This window comes from Hypanus sabinus, chromosome 9 (assembly GCF_030144855.1).
Source record: "Hypanus sabinus isolate sHypSab1 chromosome 9, sHypSab1.hap1, whole genome shotgun sequence".
NCBI lineage: Eukaryota > Metazoa > Chordata > Chondrichthyes > Myliobatiformes > Dasyatidae > Hypanus > Hypanus sabinus.
In genome coordinates, this window is record NC_082714.1 from 3,968,813 (window position 1) to 3,996,701 (window position 27,889).

At 43.2% G+C, this 27,889-nt stretch overlaps 1 protein-coding gene across 1 annotated transcript in view; it reads left to right on the top strand.

The window, feature by feature from the left end:
• Positions 1-27,889, top strand: part of xpo6 (exportin 6) — a 166,215-nt gene that overhangs the window by 132,256 nt on the left and 6,070 nt on the right. Inside the window, exons 14-22 of the mRNA XM_059978874.1 lie at positions 634-726; positions 5,911-6,055; positions 10,130-10,276; positions 11,529-11,718; positions 13,012-13,167; positions 14,237-14,351; positions 17,736-17,907; positions 21,944-22,105; positions 22,623-22,721. Coding sequence (XP_059834857.1) covers positions 634-726; positions 5,911-6,055; positions 10,130-10,276; positions 11,529-11,718; positions 13,012-13,167; positions 14,237-14,351; positions 17,736-17,907; positions 21,944-22,105; positions 22,623-22,721 — 1,279 coding nt within the window. The remainder of the gene's footprint in view (positions 1-633; positions 727-5,910; positions 6,056-10,129; positions 10,277-11,528; positions 11,719-13,011; positions 13,168-14,236; positions 14,352-17,735; positions 17,908-21,943; positions 22,106-22,622; positions 22,722-27,889) is intronic.

Sequence of the window (27,889 nt, forward strand, 5' to 3'; positions counted from 1 at the left end):
TGAGTTTTCAATACTTTATCACTTTTAAAAAGTCCTGCTTTGTAATAACACCCACAGTAACTTTTATATTTCAATCCTCTCTGTTGATCTACTTTGACTTTGCAGACTGAATGTTTGACCTGTGGGATTATCAGTCACTTGTACATTGTGACATACAGTACTTTGTACAACCTGGTCTGTAATCATGCTACTTACTGTAATTTATAGTATTTTTATTATGGAGTATTGCAATGTACTGCTGCTGCACAAAAACAAATATCACAACTAATGCCAGTGATATTAAGCCTGATTCGGATTCTGAATTGCATGAACCTTCCCCAGTTGGAACAAGTTCAAGTTCCTCTGGGGCCAAGGTGCAAAATACAGAACAATAGTCACAGCACACAGCACATATAATACAAGAAAAATGTAGTTACCAAAAAAATTATAATAGGGCCCAAGTCCCTGAGTGTCACGGCCTGTAGATTGCTGGTACAAGGATGTTGTCATGGAGCCACATTTCTGCAAGAACAGACCGCGGCAGTTCCTCATCTCACACGGGCATACATGATCCAGACTGTCCCCTTACAGCTATGTGTACGAGTATATTTCTGTTGATTTGTTTCTGACGTGTGTATGATTGCTGTTTCTCAGGCTAGTGGAGGTGACACTGTATGGGTCACGCATCAAGCTGTATGATATGGAGACAGCAGTGCCGTCTGTGCTGAAACCCGACTTGATTGATGTGTAAGTATGCTGTCGATCCTGCTGACTGAACCTGTGTTGTATGTGGACAAAATGGGCCTCTCTTCTGCTGCTGATCTGCTGACATATTAACAGAAAGCAAATAAATTTGTCAAAAAAGATGTAGCTTCACTGCTTTGCCTTACTCTGTAATGAATTTGACTGATTGATTAGTGGCCTGAGGTTACAGTAGCAAAAACTCATAACCTGAAATTTTCAGCGAGACCGGTAACAGTGAGTGTCCATGGCAGTGCATCGTTTCCTGTGTGTGCTTACTCAGTGTGCTACAAAAAAATGGCTGGACTAATTTGGGGTGACTCAGCCCTCTGAGATTTCCTCCTTGTGAGGTTAGATTTCTTCACTCATTGTATTGAAGACGGTGATCGATGTCTGGATATTACAAGTGTCAGAGTGTATTAGAACATAAGACATAGGAACAGAATTTTAATTTCCTTTCTTCTGCCTCCCTCCTTTCTTAGGGTGGAGTGACATTTTCAATTTTTCAGTCTTCTGGGCCATTTCAGAATATAATGATTCTTGAAAAGAAAATTACTAATGCCACCACAATTTCTTCAGCCACCTTTTTTAGAGCCCTGGGGTGTGTTCTGTCTGGTCCAGGTTTGAGATGGGACAGGAAAGTGTTGAAACAGTAAGAGAGTCATGGTCATAATGAACGGTGCAGCAGGCTTAATCAGCTTATTTTATTTGTTAAAGGAAAAATGTTGATTTTTGCGCATTGCCTTTCATGACCGCAAGATGTCCTGATGTTCTGCAGCCAGTTATTTACTAGTAGCCAATTATACAGAAAGATCCCACAGAGAGCAATAAAAATTTATAGGTAATCAGTTCCGGCAATGTTAATTGAGGAATAAATGCTTAGCCACCAAAGCGGGGAGAACTTGCATTCTGGCCACACAGTGCACATCTACTGAGACCCAGACTCACCCTGACCTCCAGTGCTGTCTGTGTGGCATTTGCATGTTCTCCCTATGAAAACTTAAGTTTCTGGTTTCCTCCCAAATACAAAAAGTGAGCAGGTTATTGGCTGTTGTAAGTCAAAGTTCAAAGTAAATTTTATTATTCAAGTAATATATACAACCCTGAGATTCATTTTCTTGTGGGCATACTCAATAAGTCTGTAGAATAATAATTAGAACAGATTCAATGAAAGTCTGCCCAACTAGGATGTTCAACCAGAGTGCAGAAGAGAATGAAGTGTGCAAATTTAAGAGAAGAAATAATAATAAATAAGCAATAAGTAACATGAGATGAAGAGTTCTTGAAAGTGAGTCCATTGGTTGTGGGAGCATTGCAGTGAAGGGGCAAGTGAAATAAAGTTATCCCCTCTGGTTCAAGAGCCTGATGGTAGAGGAGTAATAACTTTTCCTGAACCTGGTGGTGTGAGCCCTGAGGCTCCTATACCTTCTTAAGTAAGAAGAGAGCATGGCCTGGTATTAGATGCTGCTTTCCTACAACAGCTTTTCATGTATATGTGCTCAATGGTGGGGAGGGCTTTACCTGGCAAGCCTGGATTGGGACAAGCTGTTTTCTACCAAAGATGTATTTGGAAAGTGGCAGGCCTTCAAACATGAAATTTTGAGAGTACAAAGCTTGTATGTGTCTGTCAGAATAAAAAGGTAAAAATTACATGTGTAGGCAACCTTGGTTTTCAAGAGATATTGCTGCCTTGGTTAAGAGAGAAAAGGAGCTACATAGCAGGTATAGGCAGGTAGGAGCAAATGAGGTGTTTATGGAGTACAAGAAATGCAAGGGAACACTGAAGAAAGAAATCAGGAGGCTTAAAGAAGACGTGAGGTTAGCAGAAAAGGTAAAGGAAAATCCTAAGGAATTCTACAGGTATGTTGAGAACAAAAGAATTGCAAGGGAACAAAATGGTCCTCTGGAAGGTCAGAATGATGATCCATGTGTGGAGATGTTTGCATTCTTTGCATCTGTATTTACTTGGGAGGCAGGTGCAGAGTCTATAGAAGTGAGAGGCAAAGTGGCATCAACTTCACGGACCCTGTACAGATTACAGAGGAGGATAAATTTCCAGGGCCTGGCAAGCTATTCCCTTGCACCCGATGGGAGACAAGTGCAGAACTGCTGGAGCCCTAGCAGAGGTAGTTCAAACATCCTTAGTAATAGAAGTACCAGAGGATTGGAGGATAGCCAGTGTTGTTCTGCTGTTTAAAAAAGGCACTAAACATCATCCAGGAAAATATAGGCCAGTTAGTCTGACATCAGCTATGGGTAAGTTAATGGAAGGTTTTCTAAGGGACCGGATATACAAGTATTTGGATAGATGTGGACTGACTAAGGATAGTTAGCATGGCTTTGTGCATAGTAGATCATGTCTAACCAAAACCAAAAGTTTTTTTTTAAGGTAGTTACCAGGAAACTGGATGAAGGCAAGGCAGTGGATGTTGTCTACATGGACTTCAGTAAGGCATTTGACAAGGTCCCACATGGGAGGCTGGTCAGTCGCTTGGCATTCAGGGTGAGCAAGTAAATTGGATTAGACATTGGCTTTGTAGGAGAAGCCGGAGAGTGGCAGTGGATTGTTGCCATGCTGACTGGAGGCCTGCAACTAGTCGTGTGTTACAGGGGTCAGTGCCGGGTCCTTTGTTGTTTGTCATCTATATCAATGATCTGAATGATAATGTGATTAACTGGATCAGCAAATTTGCAGATGACACCAAGATTGGGGGTGTCGTGGACAGTGAAGAAGGCTATCATGGCTTGCAGAGGGATCTGCATCAGCTGGAAAAAAGGGCTGAAAATGGCAGATGGAATTTAATGCAGACAAGTGCAAAGTTTTGCACTTCAGTAGGATCCACCAGGGTAGGCCTTACACAGTGGACAGTAGGGCACTGAGGAGTGTGGTAGAACAGAGAGATCTAGGAATACATGTATTGAATACAGAAGATGGGATGTTATGCTGAATTTGTATAAGATGTTGGTGAGGCCTAATTTGGAGTATTGTGTGGAGTTTTGGTCACCTGTTTACAGGAAAGATGTAAACAAGGTTGAAAGAGTATAGAGAAAATATAAGGATGTTGCCAGGTCTAGAGGACCTGAGTTATAGTGCCTATATAAAAAAATATTCACACCCTCCGCCGAAGTTTAATTTTCTATTGTTTCACAACATTTTTGACACTGGTCAACAGAAAAAGATTCTTTTGTGTCAAAGTGAAAACAGATCTCTACAGAGTGATCTAAATCAATTACAACTATAAAACACAGAATAATTGATTGCAGAGATATTCACCCCTTTCAAGTTAGTATTTAGTAGATGCACCTTTGGCAGCAATTACAGCCTTGAGTCTGCGTGGATAGGTCTCTATCAGCTTTGTACATCTGGACACTGCAATTTTCCCCCATTCTTCTTTACAAAACTGCTCAAGGTCTGGCAGATTGCACGGGGATCATGAGTGAACAGGGATTGTGATTGTGAGTCCAGCCACAAATTCTCAATTGGATTGAGGTCTGCACCTCTGACTTGCCCACTCCAAAACATTAACTTTGTTTTTAAACCTTTCATGTGTAGCTGTGGCTTTATGCTTGGGGTCATTGTGTTACTGGAAAACAAATTTCTCCCAAGTTGCAGTTTCCTTGCAGACTGCATCAGGTTTTCCTCCAGAATGTTGCTGCTTTCATTTTACCCTCTACCTTTACGAGCCTTCCAAGGCCTGATGCATTGAAGCATCCGTACAGCATGATGAAGCCACTATCATGCTTCATGCCAAATTTAGCATTTAATCTGATGGCCAAAAAGCTCAATTTTGGTTTCATCGGACCATAGAAGCTTTTTCCAGCAGAGTTCAGAGCCTCCCACTTATCTTCTGGCAAACTCTAGCCAAGATTTCATGAGAGTTTTTTTCAATGGTGGCTTTCTTTTTGCCACATTCACATGAAGTTGCAACTGCTGAAGCTCCTGGGCAACAGTTGTGGTATGTGCAGTTCTCCATCTCCAGACACTGAAGCTTGTAACTCCTGCAGAGTTGTCAAAGGTCTCTTGGTGGCCTCCCTGACCATTTCTTGCATGGCCTGCTCTAGGCAGATTTATAGCTATGCCATATTCTTTACATTTCTTGATGATTGACTTAACTGTGTTCCAAGGGATATTCAGAGACTTGGGAATTTTCTTGTATCCATTTCCTGACTTGTGCTTTTAAAAACCTTTTTGCGGAGTTGCTTGGAGTGTTCTTTTGTCTTCATGGTGTAGTTTATGCCAGGATATTGACTCACCAGCAGTTGGACCTTCCAGATACAGGTGTATTTTTACTGCAATCAATTGAAACACCTTGACTGCACACAGGTTGCCAAAAAGTGATCTCCATTTATTTATTTTTGTGACCACTTAGTATTTTTCTAAAACCACTTGGCTGCACCAGTGATGATTTGGTGTGTCTTATTAAAGAGGGTAAATATTTATGCCATCAATTATTTTGTTTTTTTATATTTGTGATTTAAATCACTTTGTAGAGATGTTTTCACCTTGACACAAAGTTTTGAGTCTTTTTCTATTGATCAGTGTCAAAAAAGCCAAATTAAATCCACAGTGTTTCAATGTTGTAAAACAATGAAACATGAAAGCTTCCAAGAGAGTACTGTAGAAGGAAAGATTGAATAGGTTAGGACTGTATCTTTAGAATGTAGAAGATTGAGAGATTTAATAGAGGTATACACAATTATGAGGGGAATAATTAGAGTAAGTGCAAGCAGGCTTTTTCCACTGAGGTTACATGGGACTGCATCCAGAGATCATGGATAAGGGTGAAAGATGAGACGTTTAAGGGGAACGTGAGGGCAAGCTTCTTCACTCAGGATGGTGAGAGTGTGGAATGAGCTACCAACACAAGTGGTCCATGCAAGCTCGATTTCAACGTCTAACAGAAGTTTGAATAGGTACAGGATAGTAGAGATATGGAGGGCTATAGTCCCAATGCACATCAATGGGAGTAGGCAATTTAACTGGTTTTGGCATGGACTAGCTGTGCCAAAAGGCCTGTTTCTGTGATGTGCCATATATAATTAGATGGTAGTTCAGGGTGGAAGTGAGGAGTGGTTCACTTCTAAGCTGTCTTTACTTTGGGGTCCACATTGATTCTGAATAAAGTAGGAGACAAGTTGCAGTCTAGCCCCGATTTGCCTTACAGTTTGTTTTCTAATCTTGTCTTCCAGCCATGCTCAGTCACTGGCTGCATTACAGGCATACTCCCACTGGCTGGCACAGTTTTATAGTGAGGTGCAGCAGCAAAATCCTGAGCAATTCGTCTCTCTCATTTCTACTGCGATGGAGGCCACTGCTCCCCTCGTCAACTCGAAGGTATGTCGGAAACTTCTTGGAGAAGCTAACTGATGTTTTTTGCACGAGAGCTGGCCGTGTTCAGCTATAAGCAAGGTACTGTCGGCTCTCCTAGTTTGCATAGGGAGAATTGCTGGGCACTGTACACTCCTGTGCATTGTGAGAGGCATTGGGGTGATGGAAGATCCTGCCTTTCTGACCTGATAGTGGCATTGCAGGTAGATAGCGTCGTAAAGAGAACTTTTAGCACATTAGCTCTCATAAATCAAAGTAACGTATACAAGAGTTGGGATGTTATGTTGAAATTGTAAAAGACATTGATGAGTCTAAATTTGGAGAATTGTGTGAAGTTTTGCTTATCTACCTACAGGAAAGATGCAATAAGATTGAAAGAGTGCAGAGAAAATTTACAAGGATGTTGCTGGGTCTTGAGGGTCTGAGTTATAGGGAAAGGCTGAATAGGTGAGGATTTTTTTTTCCCTGGAGAATGGGGGGAAATATGATATACAAAATTATGAGAGGTAAATGCAAGCAGTTTTTCTCTACCGAGGCTGGGTAAGATTAGAATTAGAGGTTATGGGTGAAAGGTGAACATGAGGGGATCTTCTTCACTCCAGAAAGTGGTGAGAATGTGGAAGGAGCTGTCATTGCAAGTGGTGGATGCATGTTTGATTTCAAATGAAGTTCGGATAAGTACATTGATGGGAGATTTTTGGAGAGTGCTGGTCCAGGTGCAGGTTGATGTAGATAGGCAGAATAACAGTTTGGCACAGACTAGATGTGCTGAAAGGCATGTTTCAGTGCTATAGTGGCCTATAATTAAGACTCGATAATATTAGTTCTCCTCTCAGTTTGCAGAGGATGTATCACCTTTTTTTAATGGGGTAGACAGCTCTGGGGCTCCTTTAGTAGTCTACAAAGTAATCTTTTAATGCATTGATAGGGCAGGGTTAATTTCTTCCTGTGGATATGGCTGAAGCTAGTTACCAGCTCATTGAGTCACATATTGATTCAGGTTCAGGATGATTCATTTATGTATAATACGTATATCAGAGCCTACAGTGAATTACGTCATTTGAAACAACAACCAACAAGACCTGAGGATGAGCTGGGGGCAGCCTGCAAGTGTCACCCCACATTCCAGCGGCAACATAACATTTTATAATACCCTGTAAAAGTACTCAGCCCCAACCCTTTGCTCAAATAATGAATATTACAACCAGGGATTTCGATCAGTTTAACGGAGAATGAATTTGTATTTGTGAACCAAATGCTCTTTTTCCCCATAGTGGAGCCCAAAAGACAGGGAAAATTGTAAAGCATGTAAAACTAAAAATTCAAAAACTGTAAGTTCAAAAGTATTCATCCCTTCTGCTCAGTACTTCGTTGAACTACCTCTTGCAGCTATTAAAACCAGTAGTCTTTTGGATAAAGTCCATTAGCTTTGCACAATGTGATGGAGCAAAATTTGCCCATTCCTCCTCCTAAAATTGCTCAAGCTGTGCCGGGTTCATTGAGGGAGCAGCGGTGGACAGAAATCTTGAGGGCTTATTCAATCGGGTTACGATCAGGACTCTGGGCAACGCAAGGGCATCAGTTTTCTTCATTTGAAGTTGCTGTGGTTGCTCTGGCCGTGTGTTTTGGGTTGTTGTCCTACTGAAAGATGAACTTCCTCTGCAGTTTAAGCTTTCTGACAGAGGCTAGCGGATTTTTATCCAGGATCTCTCTGTAGTTAGTAGCCTTCATCTTCCCATCAATCCTGAACAGATTTCCAGTCCCTGCTGCTGAAAAACATCCCCAAAGCATGATGCTACCTCCAGCATATGTTACAGTAGCGATGGTATTACCTGGCTGATGTACAGTATTAGATTTATGTCTTGTGTACCTCTGAACACAGGACTGAGCCAGGAGTTTCAGTGTCTGTCTGCCTCGTCTCCCTCTGAACACAGGACAGCACCAGGAGTTTCAGTGTCTGTCTGCCTCGTCTCCCTCTGAACACAGGACAATGCCAGGAGTTTCAGTGTCTGTCTGCCTCGTGTACCTCTGAACACAGGACAGTGCCAGGAGTTTCAGTGTCTGTCTGCCTCGTCTCCCTCTGAACACAGGACAGCACCAGGAGTTTCAGTGTCTGTCTGCCTCGTCTCCCTCTGAACACAGGACAATGCCAGGAGTTTCAGTGTCTGTCTGCCTCGTGTACCTCTGAACACAGGACTGAGCCAGGAGTTTCAGTGTCTGTCTGCCTCGTCTCCCTCTGAACACAGGACAGCACCAGGAGTTTCAGTGTCTGTCTGCCTCGTGTCCCTCTGAACACAGGACTGTACCAGGAGTTTGTGTCTGTCTGCCTCGTGTCCCTCTGAACACAGGACAGTGCCAGGAGTTTCAGTGTCTGTCTGCCTCGTGTCCCTCTGAACACAGGACAGCACCAGGAGTTTCAGTGTCTGTCTGCCTCGTGTCCCTCTGAACACAGGACAGTGCCAGGAGTTTCAGTGTCTGTCTGCCTCGTGTCCCTCTGAACACAGGACTGTGCCAGGAGTTTCAGTGTCTGTCTGCAGTCTCGTGTCCCTCTGAACACAGGACAGTGCCAGGAGTTTGTGTCTGTCTGCCTCGTGTCCCTCTGAACACAGGACAGTGCCAGGAGTTTGTGTCTGTCTGCCTCGTGTCCCTCTGAACACAGGACAGTGCCAGGAGTTTGTGTCTGTCTGCCTCGTGTCCCTCTGAACACAGGACAGTGCCAGGAGTTTGTGTCTGTCTGCCTCGTGTCCCTCTGAACACAGGACAGTGCCAGGAGTTTCAGTGTCTGTCTGCCTCGTGTCCCTCTGAACACAGGACAGTGCCAGGAGTTTGTGTCTGTCTGCCTCGTGTCCCTCTGAACACAGGACAGTGCCAGGAGTTTCAGTGTCTGTCTGCCTCGTGTCCCTCTGAACACAGGACAGTGCCAGGAGTTTGTGTCTGTCTGCCTCGTGTCCCTCTGAACACAGGACAGTGCTAGGAGTTTCAGTGTCTGTCTGCCTCGTGTCCCTCTGAACACAGGACAGTGCCAGGAGTTTCAGTGTCTGTCTGCCTCGTGTCCCTCTGAACACAGGACAGTGCCAGGAGTTTGTGTCTGTCTGCCTCGTGTCCCTCTGAACACAGGACAGTGCCAGGAGTTTGTGTCTGTCTGCCTCGTGTCCCTCTGAACACAGGACAGTGCCAGGAGTTTCAGTGTCTGTCTGCCTCGTGTCCCTCTGAACACAGGACAGTGCCAGGAGTTTCAGTGTCTGCCTCTGAACAGAGGTGGTGTTAAGTATGGTCTACATTAGAAGTCTGAAACCATGTGAGTACAGCCTTGGTAAGGACAACACATACAAAAGGTCAGGCAGCATCTATGGAGAGGAATTAATAGTCCAATTTTCGTGCTGAGACCATTCATCATGACTAGAAAGGAATGGGGAAGCAGCCAGAATAAGAAGGTCTGGGAGGAGTAGGAGATAGGTGAAGGTGATGTCTGAATCCAGGTAGGTGAGGGAGGGGGGGATGAAATAAAAAGCTGGGAAGTGATGGGTGGAAGAGGAATGTGAGAGGAGAGGGGGAAGGAGGAGGGCCAACAGGGAAAGGTGATAGGCAGCCGAGGAGATTAGGTAAGAGGCCAGAGTGGGGAGTAGAAGGGAGAAGGGGGAGGGAAAAAAGATTACCGGAAAGAGAAATCGGTGTTCATGCCATCAGTTTGCAGGATACCTAATGAGGTGTGCTCCTTCATCATGGCAGAAGAGGAGGCTGTGGACCTGTAGGTAAGGGTGCTTCCCTGGGTTTCCTTCCCAGAAGCACTATAGTATTCCTCCAGCAGTTTCAAGCCCATCTTAATAAAATGAGATTTATTTTTAAATTGCAGTTTAGTTAAATTTAATTACTTGAAGTTGAATTTCCCTTGCTGCCTCTATGGAAGTTGAATTCACATCTCTGGAGCCAGTATTCAAACAGTGGCTGCCAGTGCAGTAATTTATGTCACTTATGGCATCTTACCCCAATGTAACATTGGCTGAGATTGCCTTGTTGAATTGAGTAGTTGAGGGTGAAGATCCAGAAAGCTTCATGCTCCAGACTGAATTGTCTTTGCAGGTGCCAGAGAAACTGCTGCTTTCAGCGTGCCATTTGCTGTTGTCGTTGGCCACCACTGTGCGGCCGGTGTTCCTGGTCAGGATCCGAGCTGTACAGAAAATCTTCGACAGGATCACCGACGGCTCTGCGCGCCAGCTCCCCCAAGAGGTACATTAGAGAACTTCAGCAAGCTGGGCAAAATAAATTTGTGCAACACACACAAACTCAGCAGGCCAGGCAGCATCTCTGGAAAAGAGTACGGTTAGTGTTTCGGGCTGCCTGGCCTGCTGAGTTCCTCCAGCATTTTGTGTGTGTTGCTTGGCTTTCCAGCATCTGCAGATTTTCTTTTGTTTGTGAAGATGAATTGATGGATAGTAATCAAAATAGTTGGCCGAGGCTAATTGATTAAAAACTGCTGGCTATCTGAGAAATATTCCTAATTGTATCATTGTCTAAAACCAGAAGGATAACTTTAACAATCAGAATGTAATGTTTATTCACGCACAAGTGTTGTTGCGTTATATCTGCAAAGTAGGAACAAAACTGGGCAATTTGTCCCATTGCGTTTACTCATTCCATTATGGTTAAGTCATTTTTATTTTTGGCTGGATCCAACTTACCAATTCATTCTGATGACATTGATGAACTTTAGAATTGCCCCAATTTGAGCTGTCCACTTCAGCTCCCATTGGCAGTGCTCCAGACTTTAAGCTCAAGCTTACTAGGTGAGGCAGACAGAGTCTTCTGCTTGTTTGTGTTCTTGGGCTCAGACACAGTAGTAGATGTAGCAGATGAATGGTGAGCAGTTTTGAACCAGCTTATGCTCCTAGTTGAGACGGAGTTCTTTTTACATTTAACCTGGTAGCAACAAAATTATACATTAAATGATCCAAGTCATGTAGCTCAAGTAGAGAGAGTGAAAGCATGGGATAGGAAGAAAGAGTATTTCACCAAAATTGGTCAGTACTGGATCCTTATCCAAACTGCAGGAGATTTATCAGCATCTGAATCAAAGCTTCCTTCTCAACAATCTTACATTCCTTCAACCAAAGCCCTCCGTCCTTGGAGTAATGCTCTCTTAAGACCTTGCATATCTTTCTAAAGTGTAGTGATCTAATCCTTCAAACCACTTTAACCAATGCTTTTATTTTCATTTGCCTCAGCAAACTTAATTATGCGCCATAATTTTAAAATCAAGGGCACCATTTGCCTTTTCAACCTGTTCCACCTCCTGTATGAGTGGGGACAGAGCCCAGGCCTATTGCTGAACCTTTTTTAGAAGAAGATTGTGCACTATGTACCTGAGTATTGATGAGAACTATGGGGAGATGAGAGAACACGAGAGGTGATAGCTGATAGTTACCTCCATCGTTTGTGTTTAAATACATTGATACGAGTGCTGTGTCTGTGCTCCCACTAGGGTAAGGTGCTGGTGTGTCGGGCCTTGTCCAACATGTTGCTGTTACCGTGGCCAAACCTTCCTGAGAGTGAACAGCAATGGGCTGTCCGTTCAACCAATCATGCCAACCTCATTTCTACCCTCACCCGAGAATATCGCCAGCTCAAGCACAATGCTGGACTGTCGCAAAGCAAAGTGGGTCTGGGAGACAGTGAGTATCTTCCTGCAACCATTATGTGTGTGAGATTTAATTCCCTGAACAGTGTGTCAGAAACAAGGCAGATTCTGTCCAAGCCCACTGGAAGACTGTCCTGGGATTAAGAGGACTGTGTCTGCAGGGGAGGGATTTATTATTGTTGTTCTGCCAAACATTGTGGGCATGTTACATTGGTGCCATAATATGTGGCCACACTTGCGGGCTGCCCCCAGTACACCCTCAGCTTCACCGTAAGTTTCAATGTATACGTGATAAATTAAATTCAATCTTGAATCTTGTGTTTTGTCCTGTAAACTCTAAACCTGGCATGCGGGGAATATGGGGTATTTAAATCTGATACTTTAGGGAAATGCATTTAAACCTTTCGTAGTTGTCTTGTACTAACAAGGTTAGTCAGAAGCAGGGAGTAATAGTAACAATAATTATTATTTATTTAAAGACCAGTTATCATGTCGTGTAATTCAAAGTGCTTTGCAATGGGATAAATGTATAAACATGAAAATAAAAGACAAAAAGATGTTAGTTAAAAACAAGGTTAAATAAACAGGTTTTGAGATGTTGTTTAAGAGTGTCAACTGAGTCTGCATCCCTTATAGTTTTAGGTATTAAGCTCCACAGTTTAGGAATGTAGTTCAAAAAAGCTGTCCTGCCGATTCTCTTTTGAGGGAGATTGTTTAAATTTAAGAGATGTCAGAAGAAGACCTGAGAGCTCGGGCAGGATGATAAAACCAAAGAGAAACTGATGTGCTCTGGTCTCAGACCATTGAGAACTTTAAAAACAAACAAAGAGAACTTTAAAATCAATTCTAAAAGATACAGGAAGCCAATGCAGAGTAGCTAGGATGGGAGTCATATGCTCCCTCATCCCTTATCTTCTTATTAATCCTACTATAGATCAGTGACAGCAGCTTGCCAGGGTCCTCCACCCGGGGCCAGTCTTTCAAGATATCTCCAGGTGTAGTCCATCTTCAAAATTCCTTTCTCTCTCAGGGATGAGGTCCCTGGAGCTTCTTTGGCGTTTCTTGTGCACTGGGTTTTAACTGGATGGGGTTGGTAGCCCCAAGCTCCATAGATTCCCCTCCGTAGATGCAGTCTGACCCTGCTGAGTTCCTCCAGTATTTTGTGTGTGTTACTCTGGATTTCCTACATCTACAGAACCTCTTGTATTTAAAACAAATAAGATGCCCAACTTTCCTTTAGAACATTGGAGGGCTTTCAGTAGTATTTCTAGAACGTAACTGCTCTGTATTTAATTGATTTATTAAGTTGCTCATCTGTTTATTTCAGCAAAAGTGATTGTACAGGATACCCTGAGTATCCTGAGGTACATCGTGGAGAACATCTGCGGGGAGGTGACCAAGTCCCGGCAGATTTGTTACCAGTCCCTTCAGGAGTCGGTGCAGGTCTCCTTGGCCCTCTTCCCAGTCTTCATTCACCAGCCTGGTAAGGGATTAACACTGAAATTGCTCAAAATACTCAGACATTCTCTGTGAAGAGACAAGTGCTTAAGTCTTCAGTCTGGTAAACTTCCATCAGAAACTGAGAAAACTCAGCAACTTTTCAGTTGCAGGGAAGGAGTGGAAATGGAAGGAACAAAGGGAATGTCTGTGATAGGATACGAGTGCTGGTGACACCCAAGGATGGTGGTCGGGCTGTTAATTGCAGTGGAGAGGGGTGGAGTTGCAAGTATTATAATTTTTATTGTAATTTATAGAATTTTGATGTATTGCATTATACTGTTGGTTGAAACAAAAAATTTTACAACGTATTTCAGTGATATTAGTAATGATTCTGAAATAGGAAATGGTTGCTGCCTGATCTGTGTTTTGAACACTTTTGCTTGCAACACCTGTAGATTTTTGCCTTTTACCTGGGACCTTACACCTGGGGGGCAACACACCATCCTGGCACACCTTTGTTGTCTTGAGGCATTGCCTTTTGTAGATACTACCAGTGGTGGCAAATAATCTACCCATGATATAACGGTGATCCTCTGCAGCTTCTTGTGTTCTTGCACATTTGAAATGCCTTACCAAGCCATGGTGCAACCACTCAGGGTCTTTTATTTTCAACAGTACGTCTTTTTGCTAGTGTTTGGTGTCAAGCCAAACCTCTGAACTGATGAAAGGAAAGGCACTGGAACACTTCCCTTGTGATTTCTTCTATGTGCTGGGCCTAGTGTAGGTCATCTGATAGGTCGCACACCCAGGAATTGAAAGCTGCTGACTGTCCCTACCAGATTCCCCAGCGTACTCCCTCCTCCTCAGTGTTGTGTGTAATTGCCCCCCCAATTAGAAATACCTCAGAGGCAAGAAAGGACTTTGATGGCATTAAACAGTAGTTGCAATTGTAACTCCAGTTTCTGGTTTTAAGGCCATGAAGTGAAAGTGGTTGTGTAGTTGTTTCCATCGTATTGGCTCTATACGCCATCTTGCAGTGCCAGATCACCAGCCAATGTGTTAATGAAAGAGGCTTCCTGGAGCCTAACCCTGGCATCCCCTGTCTCTTTCAGGTATCACCGATGAGATGCTCAGCTTCTTCCTCACTCTGTTCCAAGGCCTCAGGGTGCAGATGGGAGTTCCCTTTACAGAACAGATCATCCAGACCTTCCTCAACATGTTCACCAGGTAAATGAACCTGTCGAAGTAAGTGCAAAAGACCAGAAGTTTTAGGCCTGGGTTATGGAGTAAGAAGACTGTTCTGGGCAGATGGTCAATAATATCCCCAATGAACAAACCAAAAGAAATGAAACACCGTGAGTCATAGGAGCAGAATCGGGCCATTCGACCCATCAAGTCTGTTCTCTCAACTTCATTCATCAGCTTTCTCCCCATAACCTTTGACACTCTGGCTGATCAGGAATCAGAATTAGAATCAGGTTTATTATCACCGGCATGTGACGTGAAACCTCCATGCCCAATGACTTGGCCTGCACAAGCATCTGTGGCAGTGAATTCCACAGATTAACTACCTCTCCACATCCACTCTTATCTAGGCCTTTCAATATTCGATGGGTTTCATTCTAAACTGAATAGGTACAAGCCCAGACAAAACAAATGCCTCTCATATATTAATCCGTTCATTCCCAGAATCATTCTCGAGTGAACTTCTGGATCCTCTCCAAATCCAGCACATCCAGATAAGAGGCTCAAAACTGCTCTCAGTGCTCCGAGTGCAGTCTGACCAATACCTTATAAAGTCTCAAAAAGATGAAAAAGGATCTCATGCTTTCCCGACAAATATGGCAGATAAACTCTTCTCAGGCTTCCACCCAGGTACAGGTATTGATTTTAACTGACGTTTTTATGTAAACTCTGCCATCTTCATCAGGGATGATACCTGGGCATCTCTAGTCCGTTGGTATTTATACCCCCATTGTCTGTCCCTCCTAATTGGTTAGTCCTCATCCAATCAGTTTTCCGCTGTCCCACATTGTTTACAATCAAATTCCAGTTCTTACTTGTATAAAATCACAGCTTACACAGGACTCAGGGTGACCTGGGACTCAGGACAAGCTCCCTGTGAATGTGGAGCAGTGTATGTCAGCGAGACGGGACGCATGGTGGAAACCTGCATCAAGGAGCACAGGAGGTGTATCCGTTTGGATACCCAGAGAAGTCAGCAGTGGCAGAAAACTGTTTTCACAATGGCCAAAGGAATGACTTCAGCACCAAACTACTTTTAACACCTCAATGGCTTTTGGGAGCTTCTGGTGAAGGAAGCCATTGAAATACATCTGGAGGGAAAGAATTTTTAAAAAAGACAAAGGTTTCGCTCTAAGTAAGAAGTGGAATTCAGTTGTAAACAAGATGGGAAAGTGGAAAACTGGTTGGCTAATCCTCATCCAATCAGGAGTGACAGGCGACACAGGTGTAAGAGGTTGGCGCTGCCTCTTATGCCTACAATCTCTACCACCTGGAAGATAAAAGCTGGAGATACCATCAGCACCAAGTTTCCCTAACAGACCCAAATATCAGCTGTTTGTACTTGTGCTGCCTTGCCTCTGTTTTTCATCATTTTCTGTGAGGAGACGGGCTTCTCATCAGGCCATTCCTATGCAATAAATTCTAAATAACTTGTTACAGCTCCCATTTTGTTTCAGTTCCAATAGAGTCACTCCAAAGTCAGCCCCAGTCCATTCTATAAGATATAGGAGCAGAAGTAGGCCATTCGGCCCATCAAGTCCACTTTGCCATTCAATCATGGGCTGATCCAGTTCTTCCAGTCATCCCCACTCCCCTGCCTTCTCCCCATACCCTTTGATGCCCTGGCTAATCAAGAACCTATCTATCTCTGCCTTAAATACACCCAGTGACTTGACCTCCACAGCCACTTGTGGCAACAAATTCCACAGATTTACCACCCTCTGACTAAAGTAATTTCTCCACGTCTCAGTTCTAAATGGGCGTCTTTCAATCCTGAAGTTGTTTCCTCTTGTCCTAGAATCCCCTACCATGGGAAATAGCTTTGCCACATCTAATCTGTTCAGGCCTTTTAACATTCGGAATATTTCTATGAGATCCCCCCCCCCCCCCACCCCATTCTCCTGAACTCCAGGGAATACAGCCCAAGAGCTGCCAGACGTTCCTCATACGGTAACCCTTTTGTTCTAGTGTTACATTTGTTGGAGGTTGCTTGTGTTTCAGATTAATGGCATTTTCATTTCTAAAACACAAATAACATTGTTGATGCATATTGAGCAATAGATGGAAACAAAAAGAAATAGAAGGTAGATGCGTGATGGCGCCGGAGTGTGGCAACTCATGACAAGCTCCTCCCTGCAGGTCCACTCACTACTTCAAAATATTCATTCTACTCTTTTCAATGCACTGTGTAATGAACAAGCTTCTCACTGTATCTTAGTACATGTGACAATAATAAACCAATTCCAGTTTTCATTCCAAGCTCCCCTCCAATGTGTTCATGTGACTGATGTGGAAATGTTGCTGTCCCACTGTCATTGTTGGTTAAAGCCCTGTAGCAGCTCTATGAGCTCTTTCACCACAAGGACTAGTGCTTCAAGAAAGCTATTCACAACCCCTGTCTCAAGGACACTTAAACCTGGACAATGACTACTAAGTCTGACGGCTGATGACATACGAAGAAGAGGAGCACGAATAGCTATTCGGCCCCTAGGCTCGCCCATTCCTGGCCTCGCATCGCTTCCTGATTTCTCCCCATTCCCCCTAATGTTGTAAAACTGTCATTGGATATAATCAGTAACTCCACTGTGACAGCCTCTGCTGCCTTGCAGCTGTACCTACTCATGAAGAAGGCTTTGGGAATAAACTCCGAGGAAAAATTTGGAGCTGGAGCCCCTAAGGCAGTCCTTCATTGAGTTCAACACTGACTAGCCTCTTCAGCAATGCCACTGATGCCAAACTGTATCGGTCTCTGCCTTTCATCAGCTGTGTGGAGAGGGGTAGCCCTCTACATGAGCTGCAGCTTGCTCTCCATACCATACTGCCCTGGCTTACATATACAAATAAGATACAACATCTGTAGTTGACCCCAGCCAACAGTGTCTTCACTCCCACAGCTCTTTCAAGGTAGAGAATTAAAACATTCACAATGCTCAGAGTGAACAAATCTGGGTGATTATAAAGTCACATTAGAACCTCCTTACTGGTTGCAAGCCCTTGCAGTTAGGTTTGTCATTCCATTATCGTTACTAATCGCCTGCTGGATCGATATGTCAGTTCTTTATTTTTCATCTACAAGAACACTCAGAACTTCCTGTGCCACACCATTTTGCAGACACAAGAAACTAATGTAACAGCCTATCTGCTGGAGTGACTGAGTGGGTCAAGCAGCTTTTGTAGTGAAAAATGGGGACTTTCTGAAATGTCATTACCTGGAATATTCAGTTCTTTGCCTTGTTACCTGATAATACTGCTCTGCAGTGGCTGTTGGATCACAATACTTAGTCCAATTTGTGGACTAATTTGTCAATTCATCCATGTAGTTACCAGTACTGTATACAATCGATGTTTTCACCTTCTGTTTCACAGGGAGCAACTAGCAGAAAGTATTCTGGAAGAGGGCAGCGGTGGCTGCCGTGTGGTGGAGAAGTTTCTAAAAATTCTTCAGGTGGTGGTCCAGGAGCCCGGGCAAGCTTTCAAGCCATTCCTACCCAGCATCATCTCCCTCTGCATGGAGCAGGTCTACCCCATTGTAGCTGAGGTAGGCTGCCACACTACCAACACAGCCCTTGTGACCCCTTCACTGCAGGTGCTTCAGAACATTTCTGCGATTCTGTGCCAAGCAGGCACGTGTAGTCAGTGGCCACTTTATTATTATCTCATGTACTGAATACAGTAGCCATTGAGTTGTGTTCATGGTCTTCTGCTGCTGTAGCCCATGTACTTCAAGGTTCGATGTGTTGTGCATTCAGATACTCTTCTGCACACCACTGTTGTAAAGCGTAGTTACTTGAGTTGCTGTCACTTTCCTGTAAGCTTGAACCAGTCTGCCCATTCCCCTCTGATCTCTCTCATTAACAAGGTATCTTTACCTACAGAACAGCTGCTTACTGGATGTTTTTTGTTTTTTTTTACACCAGTCTCTGTAAGCTCTAGAGACAATTGTGCGTGAAAATCCCAGGAGGTCAACAGTTTCTGTGATATTCAAACTACTTCACCTGGCACCAACAATCATTCCACAGTCAAAGTCATTTAGATCAGATTTCTACCCCATTCTGGTGTTTGGTTTGAACAACAGCTGAACCTCTTGACCATGTCTGCATACTTTAATGCATTGAGTTGCTGCCAGATGATTGGCTGATTAGATATTTGCATTAATGAGCAGGTGTACAGGCGTATCTAAGTGGCCACTGAGTGTAGATGTTCAATTGTTAGGTATTTTCAGAAAGAAGATCGAAAGAGTACAGAAAAAATTTATACAGATGTTTCCAGAACTTGAGGACCTGAGTTATAGGGAAAAGTTGAATAAGTTAGGACTTTATTCTCTGGGATGTAGATAAATGATGGAGATTTGATAGAGTATACAAAACTCTGAGGGATATAGATAGGGTAAACGCAAGCAAGTTTTTTCCATTGAATTGAATTGACTTTCTTACTTACAGAAACAGAAAATAAGTGCAGGAGTAGGCCATCCGGCCCTTTGAACCTGCACCGCCATTCAGTATGATTATAGCTGATCATCCAACTCAGAACCCTATACCTGCTTTCTCTCCATACCCCCTGATCCCTTTAGCCATAAGGGCCATATCTAACTTCCTCCTATATATAGCCAATGAACCGGCCTCAACTGTTTCCTGTGGCAGAGAATTCCACAGATTCACCACTCTCTGTGTGAAGAGGTTTTTCCTCATCTTGGTCCTGAAAGGCTTCCCTTTATCCTTAAACTGTGACCCCTCGTTCTGGACTTCCCCAACATCGGAAACAATCTTCCTGCATCTAGCCTGTCCAATCCCTTTAGAATTTTATACGTTTCAATGAGATCCCCCCCCCCCCCCGCCCCAATCTTCTAAATTCCAGTGAATATAAGCTTAGTTGATCCAGTCTTTCTTCATATGAAAGTCCTGCCATCCCAGGAATCAATCTGGTGAACCTTCTCTGTACTCCCTCTATGGCAAGAATGTCTTTTCTCAAATTAGGGGACCAAAACTGCACACAATACTCCAGGTGCGGTCTCACCAAGGCCTTGTACAACTGCAGTAGAACCTCCCTGTTCCTGTACTCAAATCCTTTTGCTATGAATGCCAACATACCATTTGCCTTTTTCACCGCCTGCTGTACCTGCATGCCCACCTTCAATGACTGGTGTACACTGACACCCAGGTCTCGTTGCACCTCCCCTTTTCCTAATCAGCCACCGTTTAGATAATAATCTGTTTTCCTGTTCTTGCAGCCAAAGTGGATAACCTCACATTTATCCACATTAAATTGCATCTGCCATGAATTTGCCCACTCACCTAACCTATCCAAGTCACCCTGCATCCTCTTAGCATCCTCCTCACAGCTAACACCGCTGCCCAGCTTTGTGTCATCCGCAGACTTGGAGATGCTGCATTTAATTCCCTCATCTAAATCATTATTATATATTGTAAATAACTGGGGTCCCAGCACTGAGCCTTGTGGTACCCCACTAGTCACTGCCTACTATTCTGAAAAGGTCCCGTTTACTCCCACTCTTTGCTTCCTGTCTGCCAACCAATTCTCTATCCACATCAATACCATGTGCTTTAAGTTTGCACACTAATCTCCTGTGTGGGACCTTGTCAAAAGCCTTTTGAAAAATCTAAATATACCACCATATCCACTGGCTCTCCCCTATCCACTCTACTAGTTACATCTTCAAAAAATTCTATAAGATTCGTCAGACGTGATTTTCCTTTCACAAATCCATGCTGACTTTGTCCGATGATTTCACCTCTTTCCAAATGTGCTGTTATCACATCTTTGATAACCGACTCTAGCATTTTCCCCACCACCGATGTCAGACTAACTGGTCTATAATTCCCCGGTTTTTCTCTCCCTCCTTTTTTTAAAAAGTGGAGTTACATTAGCCACCCTCCAATCCTCAGGAACTAATCCAGAATCTAAGGAGTTTTGAAAAATTATCACTGATGCATCCACTATTTCTTGGGCTACTTCCTTAAGCACTCTGGGATGCAGACCATCTGGCCCTGGGGATTTATCTGCCTTTAATTCCTTCAATTTACCTAACACCACTTCCCTGCTAACATGTATTTCCCTCAGTTCCTCCATCTCACCAGACCCTCCTTTACATCATTTATATACATGAGGAGTAAAAATCTTTTACATTATGTCTTTGTCTAAATGTACAATTTATAGTAATTTATAATAAATAGTATAATAAACAGGACAGTCAATATAGGATAGAAATACAGATGTGTCAGCGTGAATTAATCAGTCTGATGGCCTGGTGTAAGATGCTGTCCAAGAGCCTGTTGGTCCTGGCTTTTATGCTGTGCTACTGTTTCCCAGATGTTAGCAGCTGAAACAGTTTGGGGTGACTTGGGTCCCCAATGATCCTTTGGGCCCTTTTTACACACCTTTCTTTGTAAATGTCCTGAATAGTGGGAAGTTCAAATCTACAAATGCGCTGGGCAGTCTGCACCACTCTGTGATTGAGGGAAGTACAGTTCCCATATTAGGCAGTGATGAAGCCAGTCAAGTTGCTCTAAATTGTGCCTCTGTAGAAAGTTCTTAGGAAGTTTTCCACATCAAACTTCTTCAACCGTCTGAAGTGAAAAAGGTGTTTTTGTGCCTTTTTCACCACATGGCCAGTATGTACAAACCACATAAGATCCTCGGTGATACTAATGCCAAGGAACTTAAAGCTGTTCACCCTCTCAAACCCAGATCCATTGATGTCAATAAGGGCTAGCCTGTCTCCATTCCTCCGATAATCCACAACCAGCTCCTTTGTTTTTGCAACATTGAGGAAGAGGTTGTTTTCTTGACACCACTGTTTCAGGGTTATGACTTCTCTGTAGGCTGCTTCATTATTTGAGATTAGAACAATCAGTATAGTGTCATCAGCAAATTTAATTAGCAGATTGGAGCTGTGGATGGCGACACAGTCATGGGTATTCAGAGTAAAGGACGTGGCAAGTATATATTTAAAAAACAGAAAATTAAATATTTAGTGCAACAAGAGAGGAGAAATTTGTGAGGTAGTGTTCATTGTCCATTCAGAAATCTGATGATGGAGGGGAAGAAATGTTTCTGAAACGTTGTGTGTCTTCAGGCTCCTGTCCCACCTTTTAATGGTAGCAATGAGAAGAGTTCATAGGTTAAGTGTGAAAGGTAAAGTATTTAAGAGGAACACCAGGGGTCAGTGGTGAAGCTGCTTCACTCAGAGAATGGTGTGAGCATGCCAGCAAAAGTGGTGGATGTGGGTACAATTTCAATATTCAGAGAATTATGGATGGGAGGGGTTCGGGTGCAGGCCGATGGGCTAGGGCCTAGGCAGTGTAATAGTTCAGCATGGACTAGGTGGGCCAGATAGCCTGTTTCAGTGCTGCAGTGCTCTATGAAGCAGAGGGTTTAAAGGACCATACAGCTATTGTGTTGAATGTTTTATTCTTGTGTCCCTCCCAGCTCTTTTGTTTAAGTTCCACATTGGAACCACTGGAAGGATTGTCGATGCTGTGCCAAATCCTGGAGAGGTTCCTACTCCAGTCAGGTTTCCTGGCTTCGTTACTCTTACTCCCTGTTTTGCTCTCTAGCGGTCCTCGCCGGATGTGAAGTTGGAGTTGTTTGAGCTGCTTTACCAGATTCTGCACAACAACTGGCGATTTTTCTTCAAATCCTCTGTCCTGGCGAGTGTCCAGCGTGGAACAGCTGAGGAGCCAATGGAGAACGAGGCCCAGTTTGTTTCTGCCATGCAGGTACCATGGGTTACTGGGTGTGCTTGTCTTGGCCCAAAATGTTGACTGTTATTGCCCTCCCTGACCCGAGTTCCTCCAGCATTTTGTGTGTTGTTCTGGATTTGCAGCATCTGCAGAATCTCTTGTGTTTAAAATTTTATGGTTAGTAGGTTAATTGGTCACATTGGGCAGTGCAGGCTTGCTGGGCCAGAGAGGCCTGTTACTGTACTGTAACTCTTAAGTAAAATAAAAAGAAAATGCTTTAGCAAGTGTCAAAATGAGGGAGGTGTGATGTGTGAATATTCATTCTTTCCACAGTACTGCTTCCTGTCATCAGTGCATCCATAACTCAATTTGCCAATAGTGCTATTAGCTCTGGTTTTTGATGTAATTGCAGTGAAAGTTACATTGCCCCAGTAAATTCATTGCTGTCCTCTGCTGTTTAGTGGTCTTGAGTGAATTATCTATAATAGCTGGGGGCCACTGATTGTATGGTTCACTGCTGTTAAATCCTGCACACTGCTGTTTCTTTCCCCAGGCATTTGGACAGTCCTTTTTGCAACCAGACATTCAGATCTTTAAACAGAACCTGTTTTACCTGGAGACACTCAACACCAAGCATAAGTTATATCACAAGGTACGTGCTGCATGGGGAGACTATCTGAGGCAGGCTTACAATTGCTTTCGCCAGTTTGGCATTTCAAAGTTCAAAATGCAGTTATTATTGAAGTATATATAATATTTAGATATATTTTTAAATATACAATGTATATTTGTCTCCTTACATACTTCTAACGTCCTGGGGTAGCTGTTTTAGGGAAGTGTTTGAACCATTAAAACGCTGAAAGTCTGTCACAGCTCATGACCATTAGAAGAGAGATCAAATCCACACTGAGGACTCTGCACAAATGCACACTTCCCTTCTCAGTGATAAACCTTCTGACAGGAGGGGGGCCAAAACTGGGTATTCAAAACATAGAATGGAGAACAGTACAGCTCAGGAATAAACCAATTAACGTGCTAAACCAATTAAACCAGTCATCAGATGGTCAACTACACTAATCCCTCTGCCAACACATTGTCCATATTATCCCCTTCCCCCCCCCCCCATTTCCCTCACATTCACAGGTCTGTCTAAATATCTCAAGTTTTAAATGTTTCAGCCTCTACCACCACTACAAGCAGCACTTTCCAGTCACCCACCGCTGTGTGGGAAAAAACTTACTCCTCACACCTCCTTTGAAGTTATCCCCTCTCATCTCTGGGATTCGACATTTCAACGCTGAGTTATGGAGAAAGAGGGAGGAGGAGGCAGATAGCACATACTGAACCACCATACAAAGATTGACAGCGATGGAGTAACTCTCACTGTATTTTAGGGAATGGAGTAACTCTCACTGTGTTTTAGGGAATGGAGTAACTCTCACTGTGTTTTAGGGAATGGGAATAACTCTCACTGTGTTTTAGGGAATGGGAATAACTGTCACTGTGTTTTAGGGAATGGGAATAACTCACTGTGTTTTAGGGAATGGAGTAACTCTCACTGTGTTTTAGGGAATGGGAATAACTGTCACTGTTTTAGGGAATGGGAATAACTCACTGTTTTAGGGAATGGGAATAACTCACTGTGGTTTAGGGAATGGAGTAACTCTCACTGTGTTTTAGGGAATGGGAATAACTCTCACTGTGTTTTAGGGAATGGGAATAACTCACTGTGTTTTAGGGAATGGAATAACTCACTGTGGTTTAGGGAATGGAATAACTCTCACTGTGTTTTAGGGAATGGGAATAACTCACTGTTTTAGGGAATGGAATAACTCTCACTGTGTTTTAGGGAATGGAATAACTCTCCCTGTGTTTTAGGGAATGGAATAACTCTCACTGTGTTTTAGGGAATGGAATAACTCTCACTGTGTTTTAGGGAATGGGAATAACTCAAGCTGTGTTTTAGGGAATGGGAATAACTCAAGCTGTGTTTTAGGGAATGGGAATAACTCACTGTGTTTTAGGGAATGGGAATAACTCACTGTGTTTTAGGGAATGGGAATAACTCAAGCTGTGTTTTAGGAAATGGAATAACTCACTGTGGTTTAGGAAATGGAATAACTCTCACTGTGTTTTAGGGAATGGGAATAACTCACTGTGGTTTAGGGAATGGAGTAACTCTCACTGTGTTTTAGGGAATGGGAATAACTCACTGTGTTTTAGGGAATGGGAATAACTCACTGTGTTTTAGGGAATGGAATAACTCACTGTGGTTTAGGGAATGGAATAACTCTCACTGTGTTTTAGGGAATGGAATAACTCTCCCTGTGTTTTAGGGAATGGAATAACTCTCACTGTGTTTTAGGGAATGGAATAACTCTCCCTGTGTTTTAGGGAATGGAATAACTCTCACTGTGTTTTAGGGAATGGAATAACTCTCACTGTGTTTTAGGGAATGGAATAACTCTCTGTGTTTTAGGGAATGGAATAACTCTCACTGTGTTTTAGGGAATGGGAATAACTCAAGCTGTGTTTTAGGGAATGGGAATAACTCAAGCTGTGTTTTAGGGAATGGGAATAACTCACTGTGTTTTAGGGAATGGGAATAACTCACTGTGTTTTAGGGAATGGGAATAACTCAAGCTGTGTTTTAGGGAATGGGAATAACTCAAGCTGTGTTTTAGGAAATGGAATAACTCAAGCTGTGTTTTAGGGAATGGGAATAACTCAAGCTGTGTTTTAGGAAATGGAATAACTCAAGCTGTGTTTTAGGAAATGGGAATAACTCAAGCTGTGTTTTAGGGAATGGAATAACTCACGCTGTGTTTTAGGGAATGGAATAACTCTCACTGTGTTTTAGGGAATGGAATAACTCAAGCTGTGTTTTAGGGAATGGGAATAACTCAAGCTGTGTTTTAGGGAATGGGAATAACTCACTGTGTTTTAGGGAATGGGAATAACTCACTGTGTTTTAGGGAATGGGAATAACTCACTGTGTTTTAGGGAATGGGAATAACTCAAGCTGTGTTTTAGGGAATGGAGTAACTCACGCTGTGTTTTAGGGAATGGAATAACTCACGACGTTTTCAGTATTGCTGCAGTTTACTGAGGAAATGACAAATCGCTTTGAAATTATATCAGTTTCAAGGAAAGTGTTGTGTGTATGCAGATCAGTAGGATTAAAGATTGCTGCTGAATCATTTTCGTTATGGTACACACTGTGAGTGACAGTCTGGGCCTGGCAAGGCAAAAACATGTGCTTGATAACCCACTCAAAAAGATAGAGGGGCCTTCTGCGCAATTGTGTGATCAGTTGGTCACATGGAGCTTGCCACATTCTCGCAATCATTCTGGTACAACTCAGAAAGAATTCTCTCCTAAATGCTGTCAAGGTTCCAGGTTAGCACTTATTCCAATTTCAGCTAATAATTAGGTGAAAACTACTTTTATCACTGTTCTTCTAGTGCAATTTGCTACTGTTGTTTATGTCATTTCCTTATCATTTAGATGAGAATGTATTAGTAAGTTTGCAGATGATACCACTGTTGCTGTTGTGGCAGACAATGAAGCAGATTTTCTAAGGATACAACAAGGTACCGGTTTACTAGGATGCTGCCTGGATTAGAGGGCTTCTGCTATAACGAGAGGTTGGACAAACTTGTACTGTTTTCTCTGGAGTGGCAGAGGCTGCGGGGAGATCTGATAGAGGTTTATATGATTAAGAAAAGTATAGACAGGGTTGAAATGTCTAATACCAGAGGGTATGCATTTAGAGTGAGAGAGTAATTTCAAAGTAGATATGAAAAGCAAGGGTTTTTTTGACACAGAGTGTGGTCGGTGTCTGGAAAGTGCTGCCTAGGGTGGTGGTGGAGACAGAAACACGAGAGAGACTTTTAAGATGTTTGGATAGGTACATGAATATGAGGAAAATGGAAGGATCTGGGCATTATGTAGACAGAAGAGATTAGTTACCCATTTGATTACTAATTTAATTGGTTTAGCACAACATTATGGGCCGAAGGACCTGTTCATGTGTTATATTTTTCTGCATTCTACTGATCAATTGGGGAAGTGGGCAGATGTAGTTTAACACAGACAATTGTGAATTACTGCATTTTAGGAAGTTGAACCAGGGCGGGATACGCAGTGTTGTTGAACAGAGACCTAGAGGTACAAGCATTGTGGATATCGCGGAAATTGATAGAACTCAGTGATGAAGAAAGCAGATGGCATGTTTGCTTTCATCGCTTGAAGTATTCAGTACAGGAGTTGGTCGTCACTTTACGGTGTACGGTGTATGGTGACCACACTTAGAATATTTTGTGCAGTTCTGGTCACCTTGCTTTCCAAAAGATAAATTGGAGAGGGTGTAGGAAAGATTCACAGGGCTGGTTGTATAGATTCAAATGCAGGAGTAATCAGGAGAGATTGGATAAACACAATCTTCCCCTCAAGCAAGGAAAGCTGAGAGGTGACGCAATGGAGGTGCCATGATTGTGGATTAGGTTTCTGTAGGGTGGTATAGAATTGTGGGCTGAAGGGTCCAAACTGTGTTGTTCTGTGTTCCATCACAGTGGAGCAGCAGTTAGCACAACGTGGTGTCCAGAGCTCAATCCCAACACAGTCTGGTTTCTCCTTGACTGTGTTGATTTCTTCCAGCTGCTCCAGTTTGCTCCCAGTACTGGTTGCTCATTGTGAACTGCAGTGTGATTAGGTTAGTGTTAACCGACGGGTTACTGGGGGGACAGGGCTTGTTGAGCCAGAAGGGCTTCTTCCATGCTGTCTCTCCAACCAGATAAATAGGATTCGAAGAGGGATGAGCTGGAGGGCCAGTGTGATTCCAGTGGGGCAATTGTCTGAAGCTTGCAGGGTTTAAGATGATGGAATAGGGGTGGTTTAAAGAGGGTCTAAAGGGTAAATGAGCTGGTGGGGGTATGTACAGTAACAAGGTTTAAGTGTCACAGGTATTGAAATAAACAGGGCAGCAAGGTACAGAATTAATGCAAGCAAATGGTATTAGGATAGATGGGCTGAATGGCCTACTGTGCTGCTAGTAACCTTGTAATTTCTGGTATTGTGAAGGTCTTTCAATTTCTTATCTTTTTACTTGCTGATAAGACAGCAAGGAATTATTTTTCAGTGTTAAATGACAACCTTCTGTGTGTGACTGAAAAATTCTTTTTGTGTCAGAGTACCAACTTGAGGCCCTTTCCACTGAACTAGTGCTGGAGCACAGCCTGTTCACTACTGTTTGGTCGAGCAAAAAGATTGATTGCCTGTTCATTTACTGGAAATGGTTTATTATTGTCACGTACTGAGATGCAGTGAAAAGTTTGTTTTGTGTACTGTTCATATAGATTAGATCATTACACAATGAATTGATGCAGAACAAGGCAAAACAATAACCAAGTGTAACAGTTACAGAGAGTGCGGTGCAGGTAAATAACGAAGTGCAATATCATACTGAGGTAGATTGTGAGGCCAAGAATCCATCTTATTGTATAAGAGGTCCATTCAAGAGTCTGATAACAGCAAGGCAGAAGCTGTCCCTGAGTCTGGTGGTACGTGCTTTCTGCTCAAAGGGAAAGGGGTGGGGAGAGACTGTCCGATGGGACAGGGGAGAAGAGAGATTGTCCGGTGGGAATTCTGTCTGATGGGACAGGGAAGAGGAGAGACTATCCGGTGGGTATTCTGTCCGATGGGAGAGGGGAGAGGAGAGACTGTCCGGTGGGTATTCTGTCTGATGGGTCGGGGGAGAGGAGAGACTGTCCGGTGGGTATTCTGTCTGATGGGTGGGGGGAGAGGAGAGACTGTCCGGTG